This window comes from Patagioenas fasciata, chromosome 3 (genome assembly GCF_037038585.1).
Source record: "Patagioenas fasciata isolate bPatFas1 chromosome 3, bPatFas1.hap1, whole genome shotgun sequence".
NCBI classification, from domain to species: Eukaryota; Metazoa; Chordata; class Aves; order Columbiformes; family Columbidae; genus Patagioenas; species Patagioenas fasciata.
In genome coordinates, this window is record NC_092522.1 from 109,023,361 (window position 1) to 109,051,266 (window position 27,906).

Sequence of the window (27,906 nt, forward strand, 5' to 3'; positions counted from 1 at the left end):
GTATAGATTTGTGATCCATGCAACCTTCTGAAGAGTCAGTATTATACAAAAAACTTTAATCCTATGCAACTTGCATAGGATTTTCCTGCTTAATAAAAAAAAGCCCACAGTAAGTGCACAGGGCTGTAACAGAGGGGTAGTTTTTATTTATGGGATTCCATACCATTCCAACTTGGAATCAAGCATATCCACTTAGCTAGACTGACTCTTCAATACATAGCATGAGTGAGCAGCCTTCCTGATTCCATCAGTGCTCTCCAGGACCTTCAAATATGACACTGCCAGCAGCTGAGCACAAGCAACAGGCTGCCAGGAAAAGATCAAGTCCAGAAGAATCGCCTTTACCACAAAACCAACCTAACTACAACTAGAGTCTTGAAGCTGACCAAGATCTTCTAACACACCAACACCTTTCTTTCAGCTGTTTATTTTCATTATCTCTTCTTGGATGCACTGGCAAAAAAATGGGGCTGGGAAATAAAGTAATTTGTGATTAATATAGCCAAACTGATATGACTAGAGCCTCACAGTGCCATTAAACATTTAGTATAATAATTTTCAATGTTATCTCCTCCCTGTGAGTATATCTTGAAGTATTTTCCAGTAGAAGCGTGGACCTTTGTACAGTGAACAAAAGCCCATTGACAGCAGGGTTATTTTCATTAATTTCTCATGACAGACCCCTTCTAAGTCGTCTGTGGTTAAAAATCACCACTTTAATACAACCCCAGTTTCTCCTGTACCTCTTTTCTCGCATCTCCTGACGCCAGACTAGAGGTCATTTCTGAATTCACACTGGTCCCATCAGCTTTTGAAAGTCATGTTCAGCCTGTGCTCCCAGCAACGATGATCATTCAGCTCAAGTCAGGGGCTCTACTAAACTGCAAATGCAACTAGGGAGAACTTCTCCAATATATAATCGGCTACTCCCCACAGGCTGACAAATATCCTAGAGGGTCACAGTATCACAGTATCACAGTATGTTTGGGATTGGAAGGGACCTCAGAAGATCATCCAGCCCAATCCCCCTGCCGGAGCAGGAAGGCCTAGATGAGGTTGCAGAGGAACATATCCAGGCGGGTTTTGAATGTCTCCAGGGAAGGAGACTCCACAACCTCCCTGGGCAGCCTGTTCCAGTGCTCTGTTACCCTCACTGAGAAGAAGTTTCTTCTCAAATTTAAGTGGAACCTCTTGTGTTCCAGCTTGATCCCATTACCCCTTGTCCTATCATTGTTTGCCATCGAGAAGAACCTGACTCCATCCTCGTGACACTCACCTTTTATATACTTATAGACATTAATAAGGTCACCCTTCAGTCTCCTCCAAACTAAAGAGACCCAGCTCCCTCAGCCTTTCCTCATAAGGGAGATGCTCCACTCCCTTCGCCATCTTTGTTGCCCTGCGCTGGACCCTCTCCAGCAGTTCCCTGTCCTTGAACTGAGGGGCCCAGAACTGGACACAATATTCCAGATGTGGTCTCACCAGAGCGGAGTAGAGCGGAAAGAGGGATCTCTGACATGAGAACAAGGAACAAAATTCCAAGATCGATGCTCAGAATTCAGTGATACCTGAAAGAAGTTCTGACAGAAAATAAACTGGGCTTATGAAGAAAATACAAGTTATCTGAATTAATTAAAGTAGGGAAAAAAAAACACTAGTTTAGTTTGTGATGAAAGCTAAGAATAGAGCTGACTGAATGAAACATTTGTTTCAGGATTATCAGGAACACTCCCAGGCTTGTCCCATACCACAACTCCACTATTGTGCACTATGTCAGCAAATTGAGAATAGCTCCTTCCTCTAGCAAAATAACAGTAAGACGAAGCATTTATCTTTGATATTAGAATTATTGCTTTCTCATAATAAGCTGTTTCCTCTAACTTGTGCACTCTATAATCTAATTGATTATAGCTTGCAAGACTAATACTTCTGAATATGTTTTCTCTGCAAGTTAGACATCAACTTCTTCAACCAACTAGATATGTCGAGCATTTTTTATTTATTTCCATTCATACAAGAATTCTTACAAAAAGATGTTTTCCTGAATTTTCACATTCATGAATGTTGTTGCCTACAGACCTCTTTAGACAGAGTATCAAAATGAGAATGGGAAAAAATGAAACACCAAGAGCTAGGATGCAAATGAGACAAAAACATAAACTCCATACATAACGTTACTAAAGAAATTACAGAAAAACAGCTGGTTTGATGCAGGTGTCTGGGGCTACACTCCCAAATCTTCAACTGACAGCTGTAGCTCCAAGTGACCTGAGCTAATTGGTTAGGTTTATTGAATGATCTTTTGAAACTTTAAAATGAAAATTACTCCTTTGAATTTAAAGGTAACTAAAAATCTAGATACCCTACTCACAAAAGCCAACATCAGGATTCATTTTTGTCACAACCCAGGGCACACTTAACTGATGGATAAATCTGACATGAGAAAAGACAGAAACATAATTAGATAATCTGCCCGTTTACACTGAGACGTTAGCAGTGAGTGCAATTATGATAATAAACTAAATAGGAACATATGCAGAGGTTTTATAAAAATCAATATACACGACACAAATTAGGGTGAGATTAACAGTATTTTAAAATAAGAGGTGCTCCATAACTGAAATTACATGTACTTGTTTCACCAATCTGTCAGCAACAGTGATCTCTTAATTTCGAAATAATTTAGCTGTCAGGATCAACACTCCAGCACAAAAGTATGTCAGTGGTCTTTGGTCACTGGCCCCAGAAGCATCATTGGTCTTCTGATAAGTAGTGTCTTCTGTACAATGGAAGTATTTTCAGAGCTTTTCTAGTGTCTGAGCAACGTTTCTTGGTACTTCCATTAGTTAAGCATCAAGAGAATCAGCTGAGACACAAAAAAATGAATATATTTTGTCCTAAAGCACCAACTGTCCAAAGTAACTCATTGCCTCATGACTAACTTCCCTTAAATTTATTTTGTACAAAAAACTAAATACAGTTTAAAGAAGTCTTACCATCATGAATCTCAAACGCCAAACTAGTGATCTTCTGCGTAATTATCATCATTGGACTGTTACAAAAAAAGGAAGAAAGAATGATTTAGAAAAAAGTTTCAGGTGTTTCTTTCACATGTAAATATCAAACAAAGTTTATACTAATAGTCCAGGTCAATTATTCTCAACTGGAAGACTTTCAATGCAAGGACAAAATTATTAGTTTTTGGAGCTCAAATCATTCTTTAAATGCAATTAATTTAATCCTTAGATATAACATTTGCTAAATGCTGCCTTTTATTGCTGCATTAGGCTCCACCAACACTGGCAAAGTATTTCACTTTTTTAATTACATTGGGTTTTTTTGTTTGTTGGTTTGTTTTTACAGTGGGAAGAGTAAAGAAGAAAGGGCAGTAAGAGCAATTACATTCATTGTAAACTACAGCAGCACTAAGCAAAGGACAAAAAAAACACATACCAAAGTTGAACAGTACTATAATTTATTTAGATTTGCAGACCAATTCTGCTGTTTTGACTAATACCTGGTCCTACACTTAGTTTTTTCAACTAGAATTATTATTTGCTTCAAGTAAACATATCTGGCAAAACAAAAACCCAGAATAATTATGCTGGCTCCAACAGAGTTTAGTTTGTTTTGAATACGGTCCACTTGAGTCAATCTTAAACTGTCCAAGACATATTCTTCCCTGGGTGAGTCAGCTTTTCACTTAGAAATTATACCCTCTTCGTGGTATCGAAGAGTTTTTGACTGATGTAAATCCCAGCACTGCTAACTCCCTAATGGGGGGCAAGGAGGGGATGGGGGAGACCATAAAGTAAGCTACCAGAATTTAGAAATTTAACTTTGAAATCAGATCTCAAAAACATATCAGGGACTGTATTTACCTAGTAGTGTGTGAGCTGAAGAAAGAACAAAAACACACACACAACATTCTGTAGGATGGGCACATAGTTTTGTTCAAGTCTTTCGAAAGCACTTGGCCTTTTTTAACATATTTAAGTTGGCACAGAAAAACAAATCCAAGAGCCATCGAGCCCTCTTTCACTGACAGGGCTGTCAGTATTTTGCCAGATGGCTCAGTGTGTCAAACTATTTTTTTTTAAGTTGTGGTTATTTCAATAGGCACAATATTTCCAGTCCTCAAAATGCAATTAGGGAAAAAGTTATTTCTACTGTAATATCAAGTGCCACAAAATACTGATATCAAGACTAGAGCGACAGGCAAGGATCAGCAAGGAAGAAAATTAAACAAGAGCAGACAGTCTGGAAAATCCCTCGTATCTCTTTCTAGCGCTTAGGCTGCTGGCAGAAATCCCCAATTGATTCTGAACATAATGGGTTTTTCCTTCTGTAAGTGGACATGTGACAGCATGGATCCCGCCTGGTGGAAGGATGGAGCTCAGGAGGAGCTCAGTCAGGCCTCACATTAATTCTAGCTCATACATCTCTTGTTATCAGAGCAGACCCCGGTATTTTTTTCATTTCTCAAGTGGCTATTACAGTATCTCCAGAGACTTGGCTGAGGAGCAACAATCTAGAGACTAAAAGAGGAAGAATCCTTCCTGGAACAGTGAGGCTGTGAACCAGGGTTTTAACGATCCCTTTTAGGTGCTGGCAGAAGAGCACAAGAGGGCTGGCTGGCTGGCTGGAAGGCTCCCTGGCAGCTGGGATCCATCAGTACTGAAGCCAGGGCCACACAACTCTCTACAAGCAATGGCACCTCCAGCAGGACATTTCCTCAGCTGTCTCCACTGCCAGTGCATTGATACTTTCCTTCAGACTTTTGGCAGATTCTATGGGCTTGGAGACTTCAGATGGGCATGGCATGCTAGGAGAAATATCTACATCAACAGACATTCAGAGTCCCTTTGGAGCTAGCCACTAAATGAATCCATCTCTGAAAGAACTTGCTGGTACTGGGGTTCAACAGCTCGTTAGGCAACTCTCATTATTTTCTTGAGCTTACTCTCTTCCCTTGGAACTAGAGAAAATTGACATGAAATAGCCCCCTTCGGTTCATTTTCCTACTCCTCCTGTTTTGGAAGCAGCCTCTGTCTCAGCCCTCAGGGGAGCAGGTGCAACATATGCCAGAGATTTCATGGGAAAGACACACATCAAGCTCTCAAACCAGTGCATGAAAGGATGGTTTCAATCAAGCAGCTCAAACATAACAGAGTTGGATCCAGGCTTCAGACCAGTTCTATCCAGAGCACTGATCTCATGAATCCTTGGCTGTGTTTATACCTAGCAGAAATCTCTGAGCTAGCACCAAACCAACAGAGGCACAGAGACAGCTGCTCTCTGAAAGCAGTACAGTCGCATGTGAGCAATGCTGGGCTCAAGCTCTATTGCTGAAAGCAGCAACAAACACACACAATTATACTGTTTCCAGAGCCAGCTCAGAGTTTTGATCACTGCCAAGGTTGTACACTTTGGCCCTACAGTGAACTGGAAGGGACAGCATTTGGATTACAGTTCCACTTGTAATGGTGAAATTTAATTCAACATCAGTAAACCTAGTTTTAAAGTGCCATTATGAGTGTCTGTGCTGCAAGTTCTCATTATAGCCAGTGGAGAACAGGTCAATACAGTCAGGGGCATCTGGCCAGTGACCCAGTTCACACTAAGGTAGACACTTAGTGGTGAGTCAGCTGAAGTGTCTCCAGGTTCTATTGTCTACAACAGTCAGTTCTCTGCTGACCACAACTGGAACTTGGACATCCAGCTTGAAGGCAGACACTTGGATGTAGGCATAAACATGGAAAAGATATTTCAGGAGGTAAGATCCAGCTAAAACTTACAAAAAAGATGAACTTAACCATCAAAGCTTTTGGTGTCAGCCTACAAGAGAAATTCCTGGACTACATGCCTGTTACCGATGAAGACTGAGAGGCAAGAAGGCTGACAAGCACAACTCTACTACACAACACAGGTAACACTGAACTACAAAGACCACTGCCATTCATAATATTCCTAGAAAAAATTTAATGCATTTTTTAAGCAGACTAACAAAAACTCCCATCTCTTTATTCCAAACTACATATTCTCCTTTAGATCACCAAAAACACCATCAGTAGCAAACTTAGTTATAGGGAATGTTGTGTTTCACTTCTCCATGTCTGCAGTACAAAGAAGAATCACCAATATAGTTTATTTTTACTTTGCCTATTCAATTCGGTTTTGCTCCTATACAGTTCAAGCCCAACATACATTTAAGTTCATTATGTAAAATAAGACCACATACAGACAAAACTGTCTATTTCGAAGGGCTGTGACTACTCCACCATACAGGTGCCTTTCTCCTTCTGGAACATCTAACATACAACAAAAAAAAGGCAGATAAAAGCTAAAGCCCATAAAACGTTCAGATTTGCCTCACACGGAGGTATCAGATTGTGACAGGCATGCAAGTACGTCAGATACAACTCAAGTTTCATCATGTTGTCATGGATGCCAACAGAGATTTTAGGGAAAAAAGCAAAATAAAAAAATCCCACAGCCACCAAATCCCCTATGCCCGTCAGAGAAGAACAAGAGGCAGCAGATAATGCATTCATGGTTCTCACAGACAACAACCGTTCCCAAAATTCTCAGTTTGCACAATTAAAATCCAGATGCCAATACACACGCACATGCCCAGCTTTCTTTCCAAGTTAAAATGTGGACACACTCAACACGGGAAAACACCAATAGCTGATACAGTATCACTTAGGAGGACAGGATAGAAAGATTATTTTTCTCCTTACCCAGAAAAATCAGCAGAATACTGTCCATAATCAAATATATAGACTCTAGTAATTTGGCACACGGTGAGGTATCCCAAAGCAAAAACAAAGCAATACCTGAAAAGAAAATGGAAAAAAAAGATTTTCAATTAAAAACCATAAAGGTAGTTTATCCCATGGAGAACTGTTTAAGTCAAGTTTAGTGTCTTATTTCTAGTGAATATTACATAATTAGAGTGTGTAATTATACCTCCTGGGTTTTTTAGTAATACTTATTCTAAACAAGCACATAGGGGTTTTTTGTTTTTAAAGTGTGCAGTACTAACTCACAAATTCTATTGTCATCAGCCAATATATTTATTCACGTAAATAAAGCTCAGGATTCATCATTTTAAGCACCATTGTAAAAACTAGAAGTCCTATAAAGAGAAAATGAATCTGTTAAGCTTTTTTAAAAGTGCAAAGCTAATGTTTGCCTACACAAGTATAGAAATTTGGCAAATTATAGATCAGACATCATTTCCACTGAATGTCTTTCTATACATTCAAAATTCAGCACCACACATCCCACTGATACTGTTTTCAAAGGAACTGGAACAGGCAATTAATTTTCAAATACACGCATTAAAACATATCTGAGTTTAAAAGGAACGGGATGCCTTTATGCCTCCTCTTAAAGCTGATCCTCAGCACATGTAAGAAAAGCACAGATAAGAACCATCAGTTATTAAGTATTATAATTTTAATTCCACACGCCATTTTTTCAGGTCAGGGTTAGGATTTTTCTCTCCCCTTTTTAAGATGAGCAGCACTATACTAGTGAGAACTGATTTGCCAATACACCTCACAAAACCTGCCAGATATTCCTTGCAGCCGAAAGGATGGTGAATGCCAGCAGAAGCTTAACTAATCCTTTAACACCTTATGCATTAACTTTACAGTCTTGAACATTTCCACATAACTCAGGAAACATTCATGGTGATGCAAACAGGCACTTCTTTAATGTTCACAAAGCTAACGTGCAACCCCTAGAGTAGACCATATTATACATTTGGAATCCAGTTACAATGAAAATATTCACACACCAAATGGAATGTCGTGACTAGGACCGGATTTAGGTTAAACAGTGAGGGACACCACAAGAAGAGTTTGGAACATGCTTTTCCCTTCTTTTACAAATAAATATTTTTGGGGAAAAAAAAAAAGTCAACATAATAAATTCTGAAGTCTTAGAAATTATTCTTCAATCTGATAGCGATACTTATTTTTGCTGCACAGAACACTTGTAGTCTAAGCTTTAATTACGAATTGTGCTAGGTATAAACCATTTAATATTTTAAAACATTCAGCTTTCAAATTACAGATTACCTTACATATCAGTAGTTACACTAAACTACACTTGTTACTTTTTTACAAAAAAAAGGTTTTAGGGTGCCTGTTTTAGCAACAGTTTATTTTCTGTTTTTATGAATATTAATAAACCAGAAACAATATTATATTGGGTGGCTAATTGGTAGAAAAATGAAAAATGTTTACAATAAGAACCCAACAATATTATACAACAATTGGTTCATAATTATACCAAATTATTTCAACAAGAAAAAAAAATTAACACAATTAAGGAGTATGTAGTGGACTGCAGGGATCAGGAGCATGATATAGTGTATAACTCTTTTCTAAAAGTTTGTAATTAAAATTTTGCCAAGCTGTTTTAAGAAAATCTACCCTGCCTCAATCACTCAGGTTTCGCATGGGTGAGGAGTGTGTGGGTTTAGTTTGCCCAGACTAAGTCCCTCTTCTTCCAAAGTGAAAAATTCAGTATGATTTTCAGCTTTACCAGTCTCCTGGTCTACATACTAAACAATCCCAGATTAAAAGTAACTTGTCGAGATACCTACATACTGACCCATAAATATCTCACTAAAAAGGCAAGAAAAATTAAAATACTGTAGTTTTAAGAGAACCTCATTTTATCCCCACTGGCAAGATCATGTGTTTATTAACAACAGTCTATTCACTAGGTCTAGAATAAACAGAATTATAAAAGTGACACTAACTACACCTTTCGTAACTTAAAGTGCTATCCATAGCAGCAATACATAATTTGTTAGGACAAGAAACACACTTAATATGTTAGTGGATTAGGTACATACCCTCAGATGGAAGAAAACAGACACCACTTTCTACCTCATATGCTTTATGTTGTGAAATATTTATGCTGTTTTTAAATAAAACATTATGAAGCCTTCTTTTTGACAAGCACAGAAGCTATGCTGCTAAGTACAGGTGAAGAAAAACTAATACATTTTCTAAAAGGAAAGCACTGAGATTTCAGGAACCCTTAGGTTCTTTTCTATATAGTCATTATGATACAGTCCTGCAGCATTATGGGAACATGCAACTGCAATTCCCCTCTAATTGAAGAAACAAGTCATTACTGTTGATATCTTTTAAAGGCTTTGCACTCAAGTTCAAGACACATCCAGTGATTTTATGGATTGTGTACCTTCCACATGCTGCATTCAAGTTTGGGTTTCCCCATGAGCACTTGCCCAGTTATTCTCCATGCATTCAAGTGTTTAACGAAAATTGCGATCCTCTTTAAGACGACTTTCAGTGATACTCAATGTTACCCCAGTTCTACATATATGAGGATATTGAGAAATAAAGAGATTATGTGGGCCTGGATACCAAACTGGTGAGATGCAAGGTCAGTTAACTCATGGGTGAACTTTTTTAAAGCTGACAGAAAGGACATCACCATTTCAGTCACACACACACACAAGTGTTCTGTATTTCTACAATCCTAACCGTGAGTGTTCCATGAAAGGTGAAAGATTGCTTTTGTAGCTAACAGAAATAGTTTAAGCCACACTGTAGTGTTTATCACTTAGGAACACAGACTGAGGCAGCAATGCTGCCTGACTATGGAACAACGGAATGTGTAGGGCAGTATAAAGGTTACTTCTTCATGTAAAGGTTCCTGTGGCTTAAACGCCTTCCAACTTTTACAGCAAGTTAACTTTCTATGGTGAAATAACTGGCTTGGTAGATGAGGGGAGAGCAGTGGGTATTGTCTACCTGGGCTTCAGAAAAGCTTTTGATGCTGTCTGTCTCCCATAGGATCCTCACAGACAAGCTGATGACGTATGGGCTGGATGAGCAGTCAAGTAGATTGAAAACAGACTGAAGGGCCAGGTCCAGATGGTGATCGGTGGCACAAAGTTGAGTTGGAGGCCAGCAACAGCTGTTACTAACTTTATAAAAGTACACTTACTGCATTTTTCCTACCTTCTTCAAAGGCTCATTCACCAAAACCACCCCTTAGGTCAGAAAATTAAGGAAGGTTTTGCAGAGCTCAACCACATCAAGTTGTAGCCAACTACAACAAAATTAATTACAGGCTGTACATAAATGCCACAGTTTTACCCAAGGCTAAATTTTCTCCTCCAGCAGAAAAGCAATTGGTCTTAAAAGTCAACATTACTCTATACCTGCTACTCTATACAGAGAGATTCATTTAGAATAAGTTTAAGATTAATTCACAGGATCTTTGTTAAAATGACCTTACTGTATCTATCGACAGATGCAACAAAGCTAAGACATGTCTGGGAGACACTGCTGTAATGAAGTAACAGAAAGCAGAACAGATTGTCTGATATGTCTAACTTTTGCTTTAAAATTGAATTTAAAAAAATAAGCCAACAACACTGGGTAATCCACTGTATAGGAGGGTTTTTCTTATACAAGTCTGCCATATTAGGTTTTAATTCCTTACTATTTTGAACTTCCCATAGCACTAAAATATGTTCTATCCATAAAGTTCTATCATTCCTTTAAAAAGAAATACATCAAGTAAACTCAAAGAGTATATTCTAAGTACATTCTAACATATTATACATAAAATATGACTTGTAACATACTACACACATTATAGAAATACAACAGAAATTCTACGTAAGCAGCCTCTCCAAGTAGTACTCTACAGAATGTGCTCATCAGAAAGCTTCTGTTCCATTTTAAAAAATAAATTTAAAAAAAGGGAAAATACTCTCTTGTTAGTAAAGAATATACATTGCCCTCTATCATTATGCCTTGTCCAGTCACTTTTGTCAAGTAACATTAATCAATATAAACATTAGGTTTTTTTACCTGTGTATATATATAAGGACAAAATGCTTCCTTATATCTGTATTTATACATATACAGATGAACATACACATGTACAGATATACAGGCTGAACTTTATTTTGGTTTGCAAACATCTCAATGGAATTCAATTTACAAACTACTTCCCAAAGCTCTCCCAGACTCAAACCATCAACACTTTAAAGACCTGGATTCAGACACGGCGTCCACACATTTAATAACCCTCTGCATACTAATCCTCTATGAACCTTTTGCTCCACAGCATGCCCACATCTTTACCAACCTCTGTTGCTCCAAATACACTTGAGAAAGAGTTGTTAATTTCCACATTTTCCATATAACTACATACAAATTTGATAGCATTCAATGAGACGGACAAGCCACGCCGCACATACATGAGCTGATTGTATCTGCATAACCGGGCTGGGAGTTGGATTTTTGTTTGATTTTACGCTTTTGTGGGACTTAGTGTCTTAGATGCAAAATATTTGGTCAAGTACCTACGATACCTCTCCCTCTCTTCACACAAAATGCAGCAAAAATAGAGCCATGACCTTGACAAAGGCATGCTTTATGAGATGTCATAACAGCTTCTGTTATTTTAGGCTCTTCCCATGCAGTGGAAGGACAACAGCACAGTGTGCTTTTGCTGGAAGAAAGTTAAACCAATCAACACAGGGCACTTTTTCATCAGCTAGTCAGCACATACTATGGATTTAGCCTTGAAATAAAGGTTTCACGTTCAGTCAAGATCCACTCCTTTCATTATGTTATGAAATATTGTTTGCAAAACTTCAATGGAAAAACTGTATGTCAAGCAAAAAGGTCCAAAGTACCAAAGCTAAACATCTAATTTCATAATCATCAAGTACAAGCCAATAAAAACACTGAGTAGAATTAGTTAGTTTTGACTGTCCTAAGAGCCACAAGATAAGGTAGCTTGCCCCAACCTGTTACACCAAAAATAAATTCTTATTTTCTCAATCCCTATTCAGACTATGGATGCACTATTGATATACATCATTGGTACTTCTCAGAACATGGATCAGTTTTCTGACACAACCAGTAACAGACTCAGAGCGTGCAGCCTTAATCAAGTCCCAATCCTCTCTGTATTTCAAGAAACCACTCTCTAAAATGTATGCAATATTAATCCCTTTGAGCCAGCTGGAAGCCTTCTAATCCATGCACTAGATTGTCCCTCCTGGTTACTTCAAGCAGAGATTCAAAGTGCACTGGGGAAAAACAAAACCAAACCAAAACCAAACCAAAACCAAACCAAAACCAAACCAAAACCAAACCAAAACCAAACCAAAACCAAACTGACTATGAGCCCATTTCCAGAGAAGGAAGCATTCAAACCATCATGCTTTAGTAGCAAGCAATTTGGCTATCCCATCCCTCTTCAACCCTCAATAGAAGATTTTTGGATCTGATCACAGAATCATAGAATAGTTTGGGTTGGAAGTGACCTTCAAAGCTCATCTAATCCACCCCCCTGCAATGAGCAGGGACATCTTTGACCAGATCAGGTTGCTCAGAGCCCCATCTAACCTGGTCTTGAATGTCTGCAGGGATGGGGCACCTACCATCTCACTGGGCAACTTGTTTTACCACCCTCATTGCAAAAAATATCTTGCTCATGCCTAGCCTGCATCCCCCCTCCTTTAGTTTAAAACCATTACCCCTTGTCCTGTCTTAAGTTATTATAAAGCAAACTTAACAAGTGGGCAGAGTTCTCCAACATTCAGATGTCATGACAGTCCTACACAACATATGGCACAATGGCTGCATGTGGCCTCCAGCATCAGCCGCCTGGCCCGCCCGCCCTACAGTGCAGAGCTCACTGAGCTGCTCAGAGGTGCTGGCCATGGGTCAGGCCCACACCTCCAGACCCACTAGTGTCCATGCTGGGTTTTGCTCAGCCCAAACAAACACTGTCCAGGCCCAGAGGCTTCCTGCATATAACCAGATACACAGCACCATGAGGCTTCCTTAGCTCAACTGCACCCAGAACCCTTTGCAATGGGTTTGCTGGTTTTGTTTACTACAGATTCACTACAGATATTATTATATGTCTCATGTATTTTGATGTCTTACTACATAGCAGCAAAATAATGGCTTGATAAGTCAATATTGAACAAGCTAAATTAAAAGATCATTCCACGTATAGGTCCAGGCCATAGCCCAAACACAACATTAAGGTATGACAAATACAACACAGATATTCTTGTCAAAATGCATACTAAAAACTTGGTATTTTCCACGTGCTCTCTGAGTTTATACTCTCTTGCTTTCTGACCTCTCACCTCAGTCCCTCCAAATCTAGAACGTCTCAAGTACAAGGACATCAGCTTCAGGCTCTTGTATAAAGGAGACACATCATCTACAAGTGAAGAGGAGGCAGGGAGGAGGGAGTTTTCATTTCTTCCCTGGGATGGCAAAAACACTTTCTGTGCTTCATCCTTCCTGAAAGTCTTGAAAGGAACATGGAACCAGGAAAGGTGGGAATAGAAGAATTGATTTTATCCCTTATCAGACTCAAAGCTGAGAGGTGAAGCTGACCCAGTCCAAAATCAATGTTAAACTGAGATGAGACATGAGAGGTCACCTAATTTCTCTCTCACCTGAAAAACCAGTGTGTCGTATCAACTCCTATTTCTGCAATCGCTTGAAAGTATAACAGTAAACAAGCCAGATAAGAGCACCAGATCTGACATTTATCTTCTAAAAAGTTGATGATAGTACATAGGACTAAAAAAACCACACAAAGATGAAAGCCTAACAGCTTCACAACACAAAATATGTAAAGGCAGAACCCCCTTACGCTAAAATCCACCTTACAAAGCCCAGATGAAGGAAGGTAATTCTTGACACGTCTTCTGACAAACAAGAGTATTCACAACTCAGAAATAAAATTCCTGCAAGCTTTCGCAAACATTTCTACGCTGGCGCTGTGAATTTTCATCTGTTCACCCACTTTTATACGGATTTTTCTATATAATATTTGCCTGGCTATAGGATGTTTCAGCATCACAGCATGCAAGTCATTTTATCCTTCATATTTCGCACCTGTGATACAGAAGTAATCTTCTTTCAAACATCAGAAACATGCCCAGTATCTCTACTTTTGCAAATTGGCAGAAGCCCATAAAGAACATGGCTAGAAAGTGGTCTCCTTTAAGGAGCTAGGCAGCAACACAACTTCTGTAGGATATTCTCAAGGAAATAAAGATGTTACTACAGAACATTGACAATAATAGGACCATTGAAAGTACTGTTTTGAAGTACAGCCCTACTAGTCATAATGGTTTAGCAACTGTAAACTATAACTGCTATACACAAAATATTCTGCAAAACTGAATCATTTTTTTGCCATGGACCATAATGCTTCATACAAGAACTCACAGCCAATAAAACAGAATGAGTTCTCTGCTGACAAAACCACGGTGAGGTCAATCATTAAACCCATTATGGCCATAAACTCGGTACTTGGCAAGTATCATCTTGGATAAAGATAAGAGCAAACTGTTATTTTCACTCACCCGCTCATCACTCCGTGCTCACTGCACAGCCACCTTGTAATCTGCACACACCCCCGTGTGCCACAGCTGTTGCTCCTTCCCGGCTGCAGAGCAGAACACATTACCAGCTCTCCCAATCCCCCAAGCTCTTCTGTGACCCCCACATCTTTGCCTGGAGACACACCACCTGAGACAGAGAAACAGCGTGGCTGCAACACCGCCGGGAGAGGGGAGTTGGGTTTAGTCACGAGGTGGTGCCAGCTGGAAGTTGTGCTGAGCCAGCCAGGAGATGGCTTCTGCATTTGTTCAGGATGGCAGCAGCTGGGAAACATACAGGATGTGATGTGCTGAGAAGGTGGTTGTGCAGCCAGAATCAGCACACGAGGCAGCTAGCAGATTAATAAACAACTCAAATCCCTGCAAGGTGGAGTATACAAAGTGAAATGCCACAGGAATCAATTTTTTTTTTCCAGGAACAGAATATTTGAATTATTCCAGTATCAAGGCAAGCCAGGAGTTCGTGTTAACTAACGCAGCTGCATTTCCTTTTAAACCATTTGTCAAAACAAAATGCTCTCTTTTACAGAGGTAGTTACCAGAGGGGGTGATGGTACTCTATTTCCCACTCTTTTTCTTGCTTCACCTTCAGGAAGGAATGAAACAGTTCTTTGATTTCTACTGGCCACTGAATTGACTGCAGGCCTGTCCCTTCCCGAGCCATTCACATTGTCTCGCAGACACACATCTCAAGTAGCACAACATCTGGAATAAAAGCTTTTCTGAAAAATCTGATTTACTTAAAATACAGCCTAAGTGAAATGCCTGGCTTGCTTCAACAATTAGCATTCCTTTAACTTGGAAAGACATATCCCTTCAGATGACTTGTTGAACTTCTGTCCAATTTTCTCTCTCACATCGCCCCCACTTCAAGCTCAGTTAAAGAACCACAATCACACCACAATTTCATATCTTCTATATCCTTTAAACAATTCATGGAAATGTATATAACATTCTCATGATGCATCAGCTTCACCACTGTCACAATATTTGTCATATGCTCCTGCAGAATCACGTGTAGATCTAAGTCAGCTGCCTCCTGCTCCCAGCCTGGAGAAAACCTGTTGGTAGCTGAATTTTCTCTGTTCCATGGTGAGGTGAAGCCTGACACAGGTTACTCCTGGATACAGGATGGCAACTTCTATTCTCATGCAGATTTATTTTCTTCCTTGTGACAGAAACGCTATTGACTATTTCCAGGGGTGAATTTGAGATACTCCACAAAAAGTGCAATAGAAATGGCATGGCAAGAACCCAACCCTCAGCAAAGCGAGCTCTGTGCATAATGGTTATTTATGGCAGCCAGCAGTCCTCCTGCACCCTCACAGGGAAATACTCCAGCTTGGTGGCTGGGAAGAATCACTACCTGCAGATCACTGCATGCAAGTACACAAGGAACTCATTATGAAAAAAGCATTGCATTTATTTTTGTAACATTTTTCTTCAGTTAACAATGGGAAACTGAAAAAAGAAAAATACCTACTCATTGACAGTTCAAGTCATGGCACAATCGCTCATGGAACTGTCAAATGTTAACCTCAAGCAAACAATAATTATTCAAAGCTACACTTAAGAGCTCTAAGTTAGGAAGTAACTGTATTCTCAGAATATTATGTATATGTTACACACATATTTATAACTATATAAACTATACCTTTTCCTAGTTTTGATTTACTTGGATACTGTCTTGATCCTATCTCCACATATATTTGAGTTTAGCTGCACTTTCAACCTACACAAGTAGCCAAATTGCTCGCACTCTGCTTTCTATTATAATATTATATATATATATAAAATTATATTATTATATTATCCTTGCTCTTGGGTAAAGACTGCTTGTCTTCATGATCTTTTAATGCCCTTCAAAATTTTCCCTCTAAATGTCTAGATCAAACTATCTCACAATTAACTAAAACAACCGACCCAAAACAAACACCACAAAACCAAACACACAAAACCCCATAATTGCCCAGTTTATTCCAGCTAAGAGAGTCATGTGACCTGTCCCTAACAACATATTGTAGAAAGTCAACTAGCAGAAATTTTTGGGTAGATTTAATCACAATTTATGCTAGTGGAAGAGGCTACATTTCTGTATACATGCAGTTTTCATGTCAATGCTAAAAAGGATAAGGAATGCCAGGTTGTTCATCAATTATCCTTTGAGATATGAAATCAAAACAATGAATTATTCACCTATGTGTACAGCCATATTAGTGCCATTTGCCTATCACTCTTCACCCATTACCTTCCTGAATTATCCTCTCTTATATATTCTACAACCCACTGCAGATCTCAACTTACAATTCATTGAATTTATGTAACTGAGAAAAATCACTTAAAAAATCTCAAGGAAATAAAGAATGCATCTCACTTCAGCAATTTCTTCCAGCATTCAAGAACTTTTCATACTTGCAGAGTATCTGGAAATCTCCTCATACTACTGGTTTATTCTGTTTTGTATGAGTGTGGATATGACCAAACACAAAGAGCCATTCTTTACACGAGCTGAGACCAGTTATTTTTCTTGTCACAAACAGGGTGTCCAAGCAAATGAACTTCTTGCTCCCAAATCTTCTCTAACACTGAACAAAATCTTTCACCGCCAGCAGGACTGCCTGGAAGCTGCAAGGAACCTACAAGGAAAGTGCCTGCAATCATTTTGCCAGCTCAAAGCTTCCTTTATGAAAATTTTCATTACTTAAATTCCTTTATCTACAGGTACCACAAAAGTCACATGTGAATTCTAAAGAGATATTTATGAATTTTTAAACCTGAACTACAAAAGAGACTGAGAAGAGGGCTTGTCTTGATTTGTGTTTTTCATGACTGGTACTAGTAATAGCTGGGAAATATGCACAAATTTCTTTTTAACCATAATTCTAGCTATTACGCAGTGGAAAACTCTGTATTCAGATTATCAAAAGCCAAATATTATCAGCTAAAAAATAAGTTTGTTAAACTTAGAGCAACAATCAAAAAAGTAACTTACATGCAATAGTTTATACCTATTTGTTCACAGCAAGAAATATTTAACATAATATAGAAGCAGATTATGATTATTACAGTTGCAAAGGTGCCACTGTGCATTAGCCACTTCACCACAGCACTACCCGGCCACCAGCATGGACAGGCACAACAACCAAGGAAGAGAACAGCCTGGGAGACCCATCACGGCCTAATCCAACAGTTACAAGCGGGCAACTTAAACCAAGATCCACAATGCAAGTTTTCCTATTTACATAGTTGTTCTCTAGGCATTCAAATTCCCATTGTATAAATCCACAGAATCTTGGTATTTAGGAGCTAAATTTATGGAGCTATTTCAATCTCTCTGACTGCCCCACCTATAAAACACAAATAGAAACACTTAGCTAGTTCACAAGAGTATTCTATGAGTAAGTGCATTAATGATTCACCGAACTGCTTTATGGTCACTATTATGGGAACACCTAAACACTAAACTTGTCTACTCTCCAAAACCAGTTTTGTTAGAAAGCGTCAAACATACATATAAATTGTGTTCAAGTTAAGGATAATCACTATTTTTCAGGCAGAAGAGAACTTTAAATTTCATTCTAAGTCTATTAAACTCCACACTGTAACCCTTCAAGCCTAAAAATAGCGTGATTGTCAGTCAGCCAGAAATTCAGCATGCATCCAGAAGCTCCTACGCTGCACTTGCCAGGAATGTCAAGACTTTGAAAAATCACATATAGTGTAACAGTCAAGACAAACTAATCTGTAACACAAGCACACAGTGCACACTCTGATTATTCATTACTGCGATGCCTGGCAGTGTCACTGCACTTAAGCTTCCTTCTGTGTTTTCATTACAAACCGAATTTGAAGAAAAGTTTCAGCTAAATGTGCACGCCCTGTTCTACATGTCTTTACAAAAAAACAGAACAAAAAACACCACAGTTTAGCATGTTTGGGGTTTATAACACTTCCCAGTGACTCAAGAATGTGATGGGAAGTAAACTGTATCTTTTAAGTAAATAGAATTTCATACTGGTTTGGCCACCAAAATCCATAAGTATCTATATAGTCACAGACTAATGAGAACTCCTCCATGAGGGGTTTGAATCAGCTATACTCCATTCATGTGAAACAAAACACATTGTGTTTATATTCCTATTTTTTTGCCTTAGTTATTTGATTATCAGTTATGTTTTCAAAATGTGAATAAATCCCATTGCTTGATATTAAGACCACCAGGTATCCCCTCCCTCCAGCCAGGGCTAAATTTAAATTACTGTTGAATACTATTTGAATTACTATTGAAGAGTCCCAGCTCTGCAACTGTTTATAATGCTCTTGCTCTACTAGTAATCACTCTCCTCCCACTTTTAGTTATTGGAATAGTTAGAATCCTAGAATGTCCTGAGTTGGAAGGGACCCACAAGGATCATTGAGTCCAACTCCTGTCCCTGCATCTGACAACCCCACAGTTCACACCATGTGTCTGAGGGCACTGTCCAGCCTCTTCTTGAACACTGTCAGGCTTGGGGCTGTGACACCTCCCTGGGCAGCCTGTTCCAGTGCTCCAGCACCCTCTGGGTGAAGAACCTTTTCCTGATGTCCAACCTAAACCTCCCCTGGCACATCTTCCTGACACTCCCTCAGGTTCTGTCACGAGTCACTAAAGAGAAGAGTTTGGTGCCTGTCCCTCCTCCCGCCCTTGTGAGGAAGCTGTAGCTGCCATGAGGTCTCCCCTCAGTCTCCTCTTCTCCAGGCTGAACAAACCAAGTGACTTTATCCGCTCCTCATATGGCTTCCTCTCCAAACCCTTCACCTAATTCATACCCCTCTTCTGGACACTCTCCAGTAGCTTTATATCCTTTTTACCCTGTAATGCTCAGAACTGCACACAGTGCTCCAGGTGAGGCTGCACCAGTGCAGAGCAGAGCGGGACAGTCACCTCCCTGTCCGGCTGGCAATGCTGTGCTGGATGCACCCAGGACACAGGTGGCCATCTTGGCTGCCAGGGAGCACTGTTGGCTCATGTTCCATTTGCCGTTGACCAGAACCCCCAGATCCCTCTCTGTGGGGCTGCTCTCCAGCATCTCATCCCCCAGTCTTTATGTGCAGCCAGGGTTGCCCTGTCCCAGGTGCAAAATCCGACACTTGCTCTTGTCGAATTTCATGTGATCCACGATTGCCCATTTCTCTAATTTGTTCAGAACTCTCTGCCGGGCCTCTCTGCCCTCAAAGATGTTGACAGCTCCTCCCAAGTTTGTGTCATCAGCAAACGTACTAAGCAATCCCTCAAGTCCTGAGTTTAAGTCTTTGATAAAGACATTGAAGAGCACTGGCCCTAAGACTGACCCCTGTGGAACCCCACTAGTGACTGGCCACCAGCCCAACATAACCCATTTGAGCCCGCCCATCAGCCAATTGCTCACCCACTGCATTGTATGTTTACCCAGTCGTACGCTGCACATCTTGTGCAGGAGAATACTGGGAGAGACAGTATCAAAGGCTTTACTGAAATGCAAAAAGATCACATCGATAAGCTTCCCTTGGTTGACTAGGTGGGTAACCTTGTTGTAGAATGAAATTAAGTTGCTCAGACAAGTTGAAAAAGCATTCAGTGAAAACAGTATTAGTCTGAAAACATACTCCATTGAGGCCTTTTTGTTACTTAGAAGGGAAAATTTAAATGGTGTTAGTTTGAAAAAATGTCAAGATGGAATACTTTTCAAACTTCTGCTAGGTGTTAGAGACAAATACTGTTTGCTGTAACACCACTTCACATGGAGCCTTATGCCAGCACATGCATTCAAAGGAGAAAGAGGCAAGATGAAGCAAAAAGTTGGTGGCAGTCTTGTGAGAAGAGCATAGACTTAAAAACAAGCAAACAGATTGTAAGATTCATATTTTGTTTTGGTGAGTTCAGCTGAATGCCAGAAACCTGTCATACTTCATCTCTGGAGATGCAAAGATAACAAGAGAAGTGGAGAGCAAAAAAGGATGGAGAAAAGAGAATCAACAGAAGTCATCGTGACAAAAAAAGCGTTGTGCTTCAGGCAGCATCAACTGTAAACACCACCTATGAGAGGGAGCTGCAGTCTTGTCAAAATTCATAGTGAATTAATTACTTACTAGCTAAAGACAATAGTTTTAAACTTTTCAGTCGTTTGCTCATTGAAGGATTTTCAGTCTATGCAAAGGCCCTACCATGCTTTCCTGAAGGCCCTATACGGAGGTTCTACCATGCCAATCAGATATTTCTATTATAACTGAAAGCAGCACGTATGTTAGCCTTCAGCAATTAGTAAATTAAAACCAGTGACACAGATCAAAAGAAAAAAAAAAAAATCATCAATATTCCCTTAATAATTTGTTCCTGTGCCAGAGAATGCACTTTTAGGAGACCATGAACATATTAGCACACCTCCAGCCTAGACTCATTATTGCCACTAGATACAGACATGCTGCATCCCTGTAATGACTCAATTTATTTCTCTAATTACTTCAACAGTGAAGCGATAAAGCCTGTCAATGTAATCACATAGAAAAAAAAAAGTATAAACATGTCTCTTACAAAACCTATGACTGCAAGAATAAAGGGACAAAGATTTTAATCCAAAGGTACAGTTATCCATCACTGTCCAAATCATACTGGACCCCTGCAAAAACCATGAGACAAGATTTGCAAGGCAGAGAGGGAAACCTCAGGCTATCAAAACTGCTGTTAAGAAGCCCAGAGCTTTCCACTTTTTGTTAGCCTAAGGTATGTTTTACAAAGTGGTAATAAAATACAGTAACTGCGGTGAATTTTAATTCAATGTGGACGATGAAGTGTAGGGTAGGTTTTTGTTCTCAAGGTCCACTTTGATCTTTTTTTTTTTTTTTCCAGATCTACTTCTAGCTGACTCTCAGCTTGAAGGTGACCAGCACAGAACGGTGATGGTTCTCCAGACCCAACAGGGTAAATCCTGAGTCACCTCATCTGACCCCATCACTGACCCCGCTTTGAGCAGGAGGCTGGATCAGACACCTCATGAGGTCCTTTCCCTCTGAAACCTCTCGTTCTAAGAATATATTCAGTTTATTTAACTGTTAATTTTCTAAGATAAAATGTGATAAAGAAAACGTGCAACTTTTTTCTACTGAAGTTTGCCATCAAATAATAACATAGCTGCATTCCGAGCATAAAATAGTAGCATCTAACAGCTTTTTGTCCCCAAACAAGTTAATTTTCCTGAAATAATCAAAATCCTTCCTAGCACTTGTGAGAGAGGGGCACTGCCCAGGAAGGGCACCACAGGACTCACGGTGGGGCAGAGCTTACTGGGAGAAGTGACACCGCAGGGACGGACACTGGAGCACAACTGAGATGTTGCCACACGGGATAAATGCAACAATGATACTTTTTCACAGTTTCATCTGTGCATCTATACAATACATCATCATATAGTAAGTTATAAAATACTGCTGTATTTATGGAATTGTACTGAAAGCACTGAGCTTTAAAATCCCAATATTTTAAGGTAAGAGTAGACACATGTACCTCCTATACAAACTTATAAATTCCTAAATGTGAATTTAAATAGAAGATTCTGTTGCACTGTAAGTATCACAGTTAAATTTCAGATTTCTCTTACTGCTCTACCTACAAGAGTATTTACTTCCAAATACACATTAAGCTGTAAAAGCCTGTAACAATGACAGCAAATGTGTCATCTCAACTTCTAGTATAGGTGGCAGAGATTGTAGAAAAACGCACATTTTTATTAAAGATGCCAAGCATTTGTAAAGATACTTTAAAAGAAGTAACTGGGGAAATGACAGGGGAGCATCTGAGAGGAAGAGAGTAAAAAAGAAAGATTGTTTATTTTAACAACCATAAGCTCCACCAGTCACTACAATTTGCTCTGGGAGAACATTAAAAAATATCTCCACACTTGCATGCCCCAAACCACTTAGTCAAAGACAGTAGCTGTGCAAAGCACCCAGAGATAGCCACAGGTTTAAAATTACATCTGGGTCCCCCTGCCTCCTTACAGAAGTCTTTCTAGAAGGCTTTTTAACGAGAGACAGGCACGCCACACAACAAAACAAAAACAAGGCACACATGCATTACTAGAACTAGAAGCTTACACTTTAAACAGAAAAATCTGAGAGCAAGTAGGGCAGACAGAACAAAAAGCTCATCCCTCCCTCTGTTCATTGTGTCCTTGGCAGCCAGGCCCGCACTTCCAGCCAATTGTACTATTTCTGAACAGTGGCGGATTCTGCTCGGTTACTCCAGTCCCTCAGAAGCTCCCTCTGCCTCTGGCCCCTCCAAGGCCTGGCCACCCATCCTCGGCCCCTCACCCAAGCCCACAGCCATGGGCATCAGCAGCTCCCTCTGCCACCATCCTTGTGCCACACCAGCTGCTTCTCAGTCCCTTAATCCCAAAGGAAGCTCCCACAGGAAGAAACTATTTCCCCCTCCACACGAGAGATCCACGATGCATTTTGTTCACTGCAATTTATTTTGGTACTTCTTGGGCAACTTTTCTTTTACAATAAAGGATCAAATCAATGGCAGCTGCAAGAACCACAAGGCACAGTAGCTCAGACTAGAAAATACCTGGTCAGAAGAAAAGCGTTACTTTCATAGTGAAAGAATAGGAGATCCATTAGGAGACCTATTAAAAAGGTGAAAACCAGGTGGGCATAGTAAGAAATAATGCCAGGAATACAGCTCAAAAGCACTCCGACTAGAATCAATAAAAGTGATTACAGTAATCAGCTTTTAAAGGAAAACATTTTATGACTCTCAGAATCTTCTGCAAAAGTATCCAATCTTGATTTTGAAATACACTTCATTAAGCAAGTTATTGTTTTAACCATGGGAAATACTATGTCTGTGCTATATCAGAAGCTAGATAAGATGAACTTAAAAATCTCCCTTTAAAAGTTTACCTCATGAAGGCTTTATCTTAATTCCTTAGAGTTGGAAACCATTTTAGATTTTGATGCCTAGCATTTATGAACCTTCCAGAATTCTTTCTCTCTAGTAAGAATATTGAAGCCTTTCTTGGCATTTCACTATGAAATGAGATAGAAATAAATCATTGCAACTTTTGGAAATGGAATATTAAAAGCAATTTGGTCTTACCTTTTTCATGAGAGAAAAGTTAACAAGCTGACTTTCCTATCCTGTTCATATACATCTCTATTCATGGCCCAAGCTAGATATATTTAGAAGTACATACTTGCTTAGAGCAACAGATTGCCAGGAACAAAAATATTTACTTTGAAAAGGGTATCCTTGTTGGACAGGTCAGTCATAACTCCTGCTCTTCTATTTTCCCAGCAGCAATAGGAACACTGAATCCAGCTTTCCATCCCAGATCCCTTTCCAGTCTCCTCCCCACTGTCTACAACAGAAGTGTAATTTCACCTACGCAGGCAAACAGCTTTAGGCAGGTTCTGATCATACATCACTTCTAATTAACTTCCTTTTCAAGATAACCAACTCAAATGTCCTCAGTTTCTCATCAGAGTTTTCTACCCCTCTTGGTTTTTTTTCCTAACCTCCAAATCCTCAGTAATTGTGTAGAACTCCATGAGAAATAAGGTCCTCAACAGTTGTCTCTGTATGACACTGCATCTGCTATACATACAAGAACACTATGTCTTGCCTATTATTCTCCATATCACATAGCTTGCCTTAGGAAGCTTCTCTTGGGGGCCCTCCATGGTATATAGACCCCACTCCTAATTTCAAGCTACGTTATATGCACAGTTGAAAAGCTTCAAATCAAGCAAATATTGTTTACTTTTTCAGTGTTGAACTAAGCCTGTCATTTTTATCCCTTTGTTGTCTTCAATTAGTTCTGTAGTTCCTCAAAGTCTTCCTCTGTCTAAAGACATCACTATTATCTACAGTTGTTTGCTGAATTAGGCAAAGTGTTGCCCACAGGTCAAGGGAGGTGATCCTTCTCCTACACCCAGCACTGGTGAGGCCACACCTGGAGGAGTGAGTCCAGTTCTGGGCTGCTCAGCACAAGGGAGACGTGGACATACTGGAGTGAGTCCAACAAAGGGCCACAAGGATAATGAAGGAGCCAGAACATCTCTCCTGTGAGGACAGGCTGAGAGAGCTGGGACTGTTCAGCCTGGAGAAGAGCAGAATCAGGGGGATCTCACTGATGTATATAAATACCTGATGGAGGGTGCAAAGACGGTGGAGCCAGGCTCTTCTCAGCGGTCCCTGGTGACAGGTCCAGAAGTGATGGGCACAGACAAACACAGGAGGTGCTTCCTGCACATCAGGAAACACTTTGTTACTGTGAGGGTGCTGAACACTGGTACAGGTTGGCCAGAGAGGTTGTGGAGTATCTCTATGGATGGACGCTCCAAAGCCATCTGGACACAGACCTGAGCAACATGCTCCAGGTGGCCCTGCTTGAGCTGTAAGGCTGGACCAGATGACCCCCAAGGTCCCTTCCAACCTCAGCCACTCTGTGATTTTGCAATTTTTAATGTATTTTTCAGTTCATTAATACATATAATACTGACTTGTGGGGTTCCTAAACTTCTACCCAGAAAAATACTATTTCCATTAGCTCCCTATTAGTAGAGGATACTTAATAGACAGCAGCCCTTAGTCTCTAACAAACACTTAATGCTTAAGAGCAAATCACAAGAAGTTGGTTTCAATCCATCTTTCCTAACACAATACATTCAAAAACATGCAAATCAAATAGCTAGCAAATCACAAAGGCATCATTGAGGATTTCAGAAAGCAAATCCAAAGATAATTTCCTTGAAATTGGAAAAAGAGGTTAAGGTTCCTTAGAACCATGCCTTTATAAGTTGAAACAGGAACTCAAAAAATCACAGACCTGTAAAATTGATAACAAATACTATACAGGGTTTTATTTTGATTTGTTTAACCCAGTATATATTTATAAAAAACTAGAAGGTGAACAATGCAACACAACTCAGTCAAAGGCTTGTCTAGAACAAGTACTATAAAAACAGCTTATTTCTAATGACTTGGTTAGACAACTGCAACTAACAGACATGGTCTGCTGTATGAGCCACACCATGTACACCCAAAGCCTAATGACTACCATGATCAAACCTGCCCTATTAGCACAGCCAGTGTGAGGTAGTTACTTCGTCTTAATCCTAATGTTTGAGTTGGTAGAGACTACATTGTACACCAAAAAAAAAGTTCTGATGAAACACCATCAATCACGAGGATTTTTGGCTGTAAATAGTCAATCTGTAATGGAAACCAAGTACTAGTTAGAATTAGAGCAGAAAAGGATCTGCGGAAAGCCACAACATTGCGAAACAGAGAGAATAAGCTTTTTGCTCTGCTTAGCTTTACAAATACCTCACCCTGTTTTGAAAAGCACATCTCCAAATGACATAGAACAACTGAAGGAACTCCAAAAGCAGCTACGCAAAAATGGAAAGAAGCCTTGAAAACACAACCTGAGGAGAGATTTAAATAGACTCATTCAGGCTTTACTGGACTGAAAGGAGACAATATAAATAGAAGACTGCTGCAAGGGAATACACTTCCCTACACAGATGAAGAGGCTCAAACTACCAAAGACTAAGGCTAAACCTAGGCTAATTTTGAGGAGAACCTAACTACAGAGTTAAGCACCTATACAGATTGTCTAACAAGACTAGAAAGTCTTTGTGGATTTTTAAATTAATTATTAGTATCTCTAGAAGATCTCAAACTGCCTTTGATTAGAGATCCAGATACACTTTCAAATCCCTACCAGCCTCCTTTTCCAGAATTCTATTATCGGGTTTTGTTTCCCAAATAAACATTTTTAGAAATCAGAGAAAAAGAATCTGCCTAAAAAGGTGGTCACTATGTAGATAAAAAGACATCTGTATTTAAAGTATTTATAATTCAGAGTCTGTTAGGAGCTCAGACACAATAGAGAGGAAAAACAGCTGCAGGAGCCAGTCAAGATGCTGATGATCTGGCAGGACAAACTCAAGAACAGGAATGAGAGAGACACACCCGCTAGAGTTGGTTTTGTGCTGTAACATTTAGTACTAGTCATATTTCTTTTAAATGTTTCCAACCTTGTCAAACCAAGGTTATGTTCGCTGCAAAGATTTCACATCTTGCAGTATATAGTCATGTACCTATTTTTGAACACATATTCCATACACAAAACACCGATTTGGGAGTTCAGCTATTCGGGAGGCGGGGCAGGATACACCTCCCTTATCTCCTGATCAATGCAAGCAAGTATTTGAGTGAGAATGAGGCTTTAGCACCAGTAATTTCAGAAACATTTGTTTGGTAACAGGGAGGTAACCCATAATCTTCTTCCTATCTTCTAACATACAGATGGTTCAAATACTTTGTGTATCAAATTTCTTTGCAATAAGCCACAGAACACACCATGAAATGCAAAAATAAAATGCAAGCAATGTAGAAAATGGTGAAGTTCTCACGCACTCTTTTTTTTCCTTCTACATGTATCTCCCATGCACTTTACATGTGTTTCTCCTGGAAATGCCAGATGCAATGTGTCTTAATAATACCTTTGAGAAAGCACGGACTGCAAGAAAGAGGATGATCTCTGAAGAAATTCAGAAATCCAAAATCTATGCTTAGAATATGGGATTCCCTAATTTCTGTGAAAAGGGGACAAAATATTGAGCAAGATGCAAATCTACTAATAGTCCCATGGCATTCGAGTCAGCACTGTCCTAAACGATGATACAAAGTTGGTGGCCAAAGCAACATTGACAGCAGCCCTCCATGAGGCAAGTTATTCCTAAAACTTCCATTAAAAACCCAAATAAGCATTTTTAACTCAGGAACAGATGTAAAGAAGTTGCAGATTAAAAAACTGAAAGTCACATGCCAGCAAAAGCTTCGCTCCTTCTCTTTGAGCAGGAATCTTGGACTCTGCGGCAGAACTGCACCCACACATTGATTCCCACCAGACACCCCGTGATCAGCACAGTAAGAAAGAAGCAAGCAGAGAAGTATGAAGAAAAATAAAGGCCTCTTCCTTCAAAAAGGCACTTCCAGGAGCATTAGTCTGTTGACATAAGTCTTACTGCTTTCTTCTTTTCCAGCAACTGGGAGAAGACAGTTTAGGAAGAAACATAATATTGTATCTGGTCTACTCCTGCCTATTCTTGTTGGTCTCCTCTGTCCTGGGTTCGGCTGGGAGAGTTAATTTTCACAAGACACCTGGAGGGGACACAGCCAGGACAGCTGACTCAAACTAGCCCAAAGGGGACTCAATAGCACTTGACATCACGCTCAGTATATAAACTGCGAGAGCTGGCCAGGGGAAGGAACTACTACTCAGGAATGGGCTGGGCATCAGCAGGTAGTGAGCACTGTGTATTCCTCACTTGTATATTCTTTTACTGTCATTGCTGTTGTTCTTTATCTTTTCCTTTGCTACATTGTTAAACTACTTTTATCCCAACCCATGAGTTTTACTGTT

The 27,906-nt window shown here is 39.7% G+C and overlaps 1 protein-coding gene across 1 annotated transcript in view; it reads right to left on the reverse strand.

Moving 5' to 3' along the window:
• The window catches only part of MBOAT2 (membrane bound glycerophospholipid O-acyltransferase 2), a 97,425-nt gene that overhangs the window by 31,233 nt on the left and 38,286 nt on the right, over positions 1–27,906 (reverse strand). Inside the window, exons 4-5 of the mRNA XM_065834342.2 lie at positions 6,744–6,839; positions 2,997–3,052 (exon numbers count right to left, since the gene is read on the reverse strand). Of these exons, the coding sequence (XP_065690414.1) occupies positions 2,997–3,052; positions 6,744–6,839 (152 nt within the window). The remainder of the gene's footprint in view (positions 1–2,996; positions 3,053–6,743; positions 6,840–27,906) is intronic.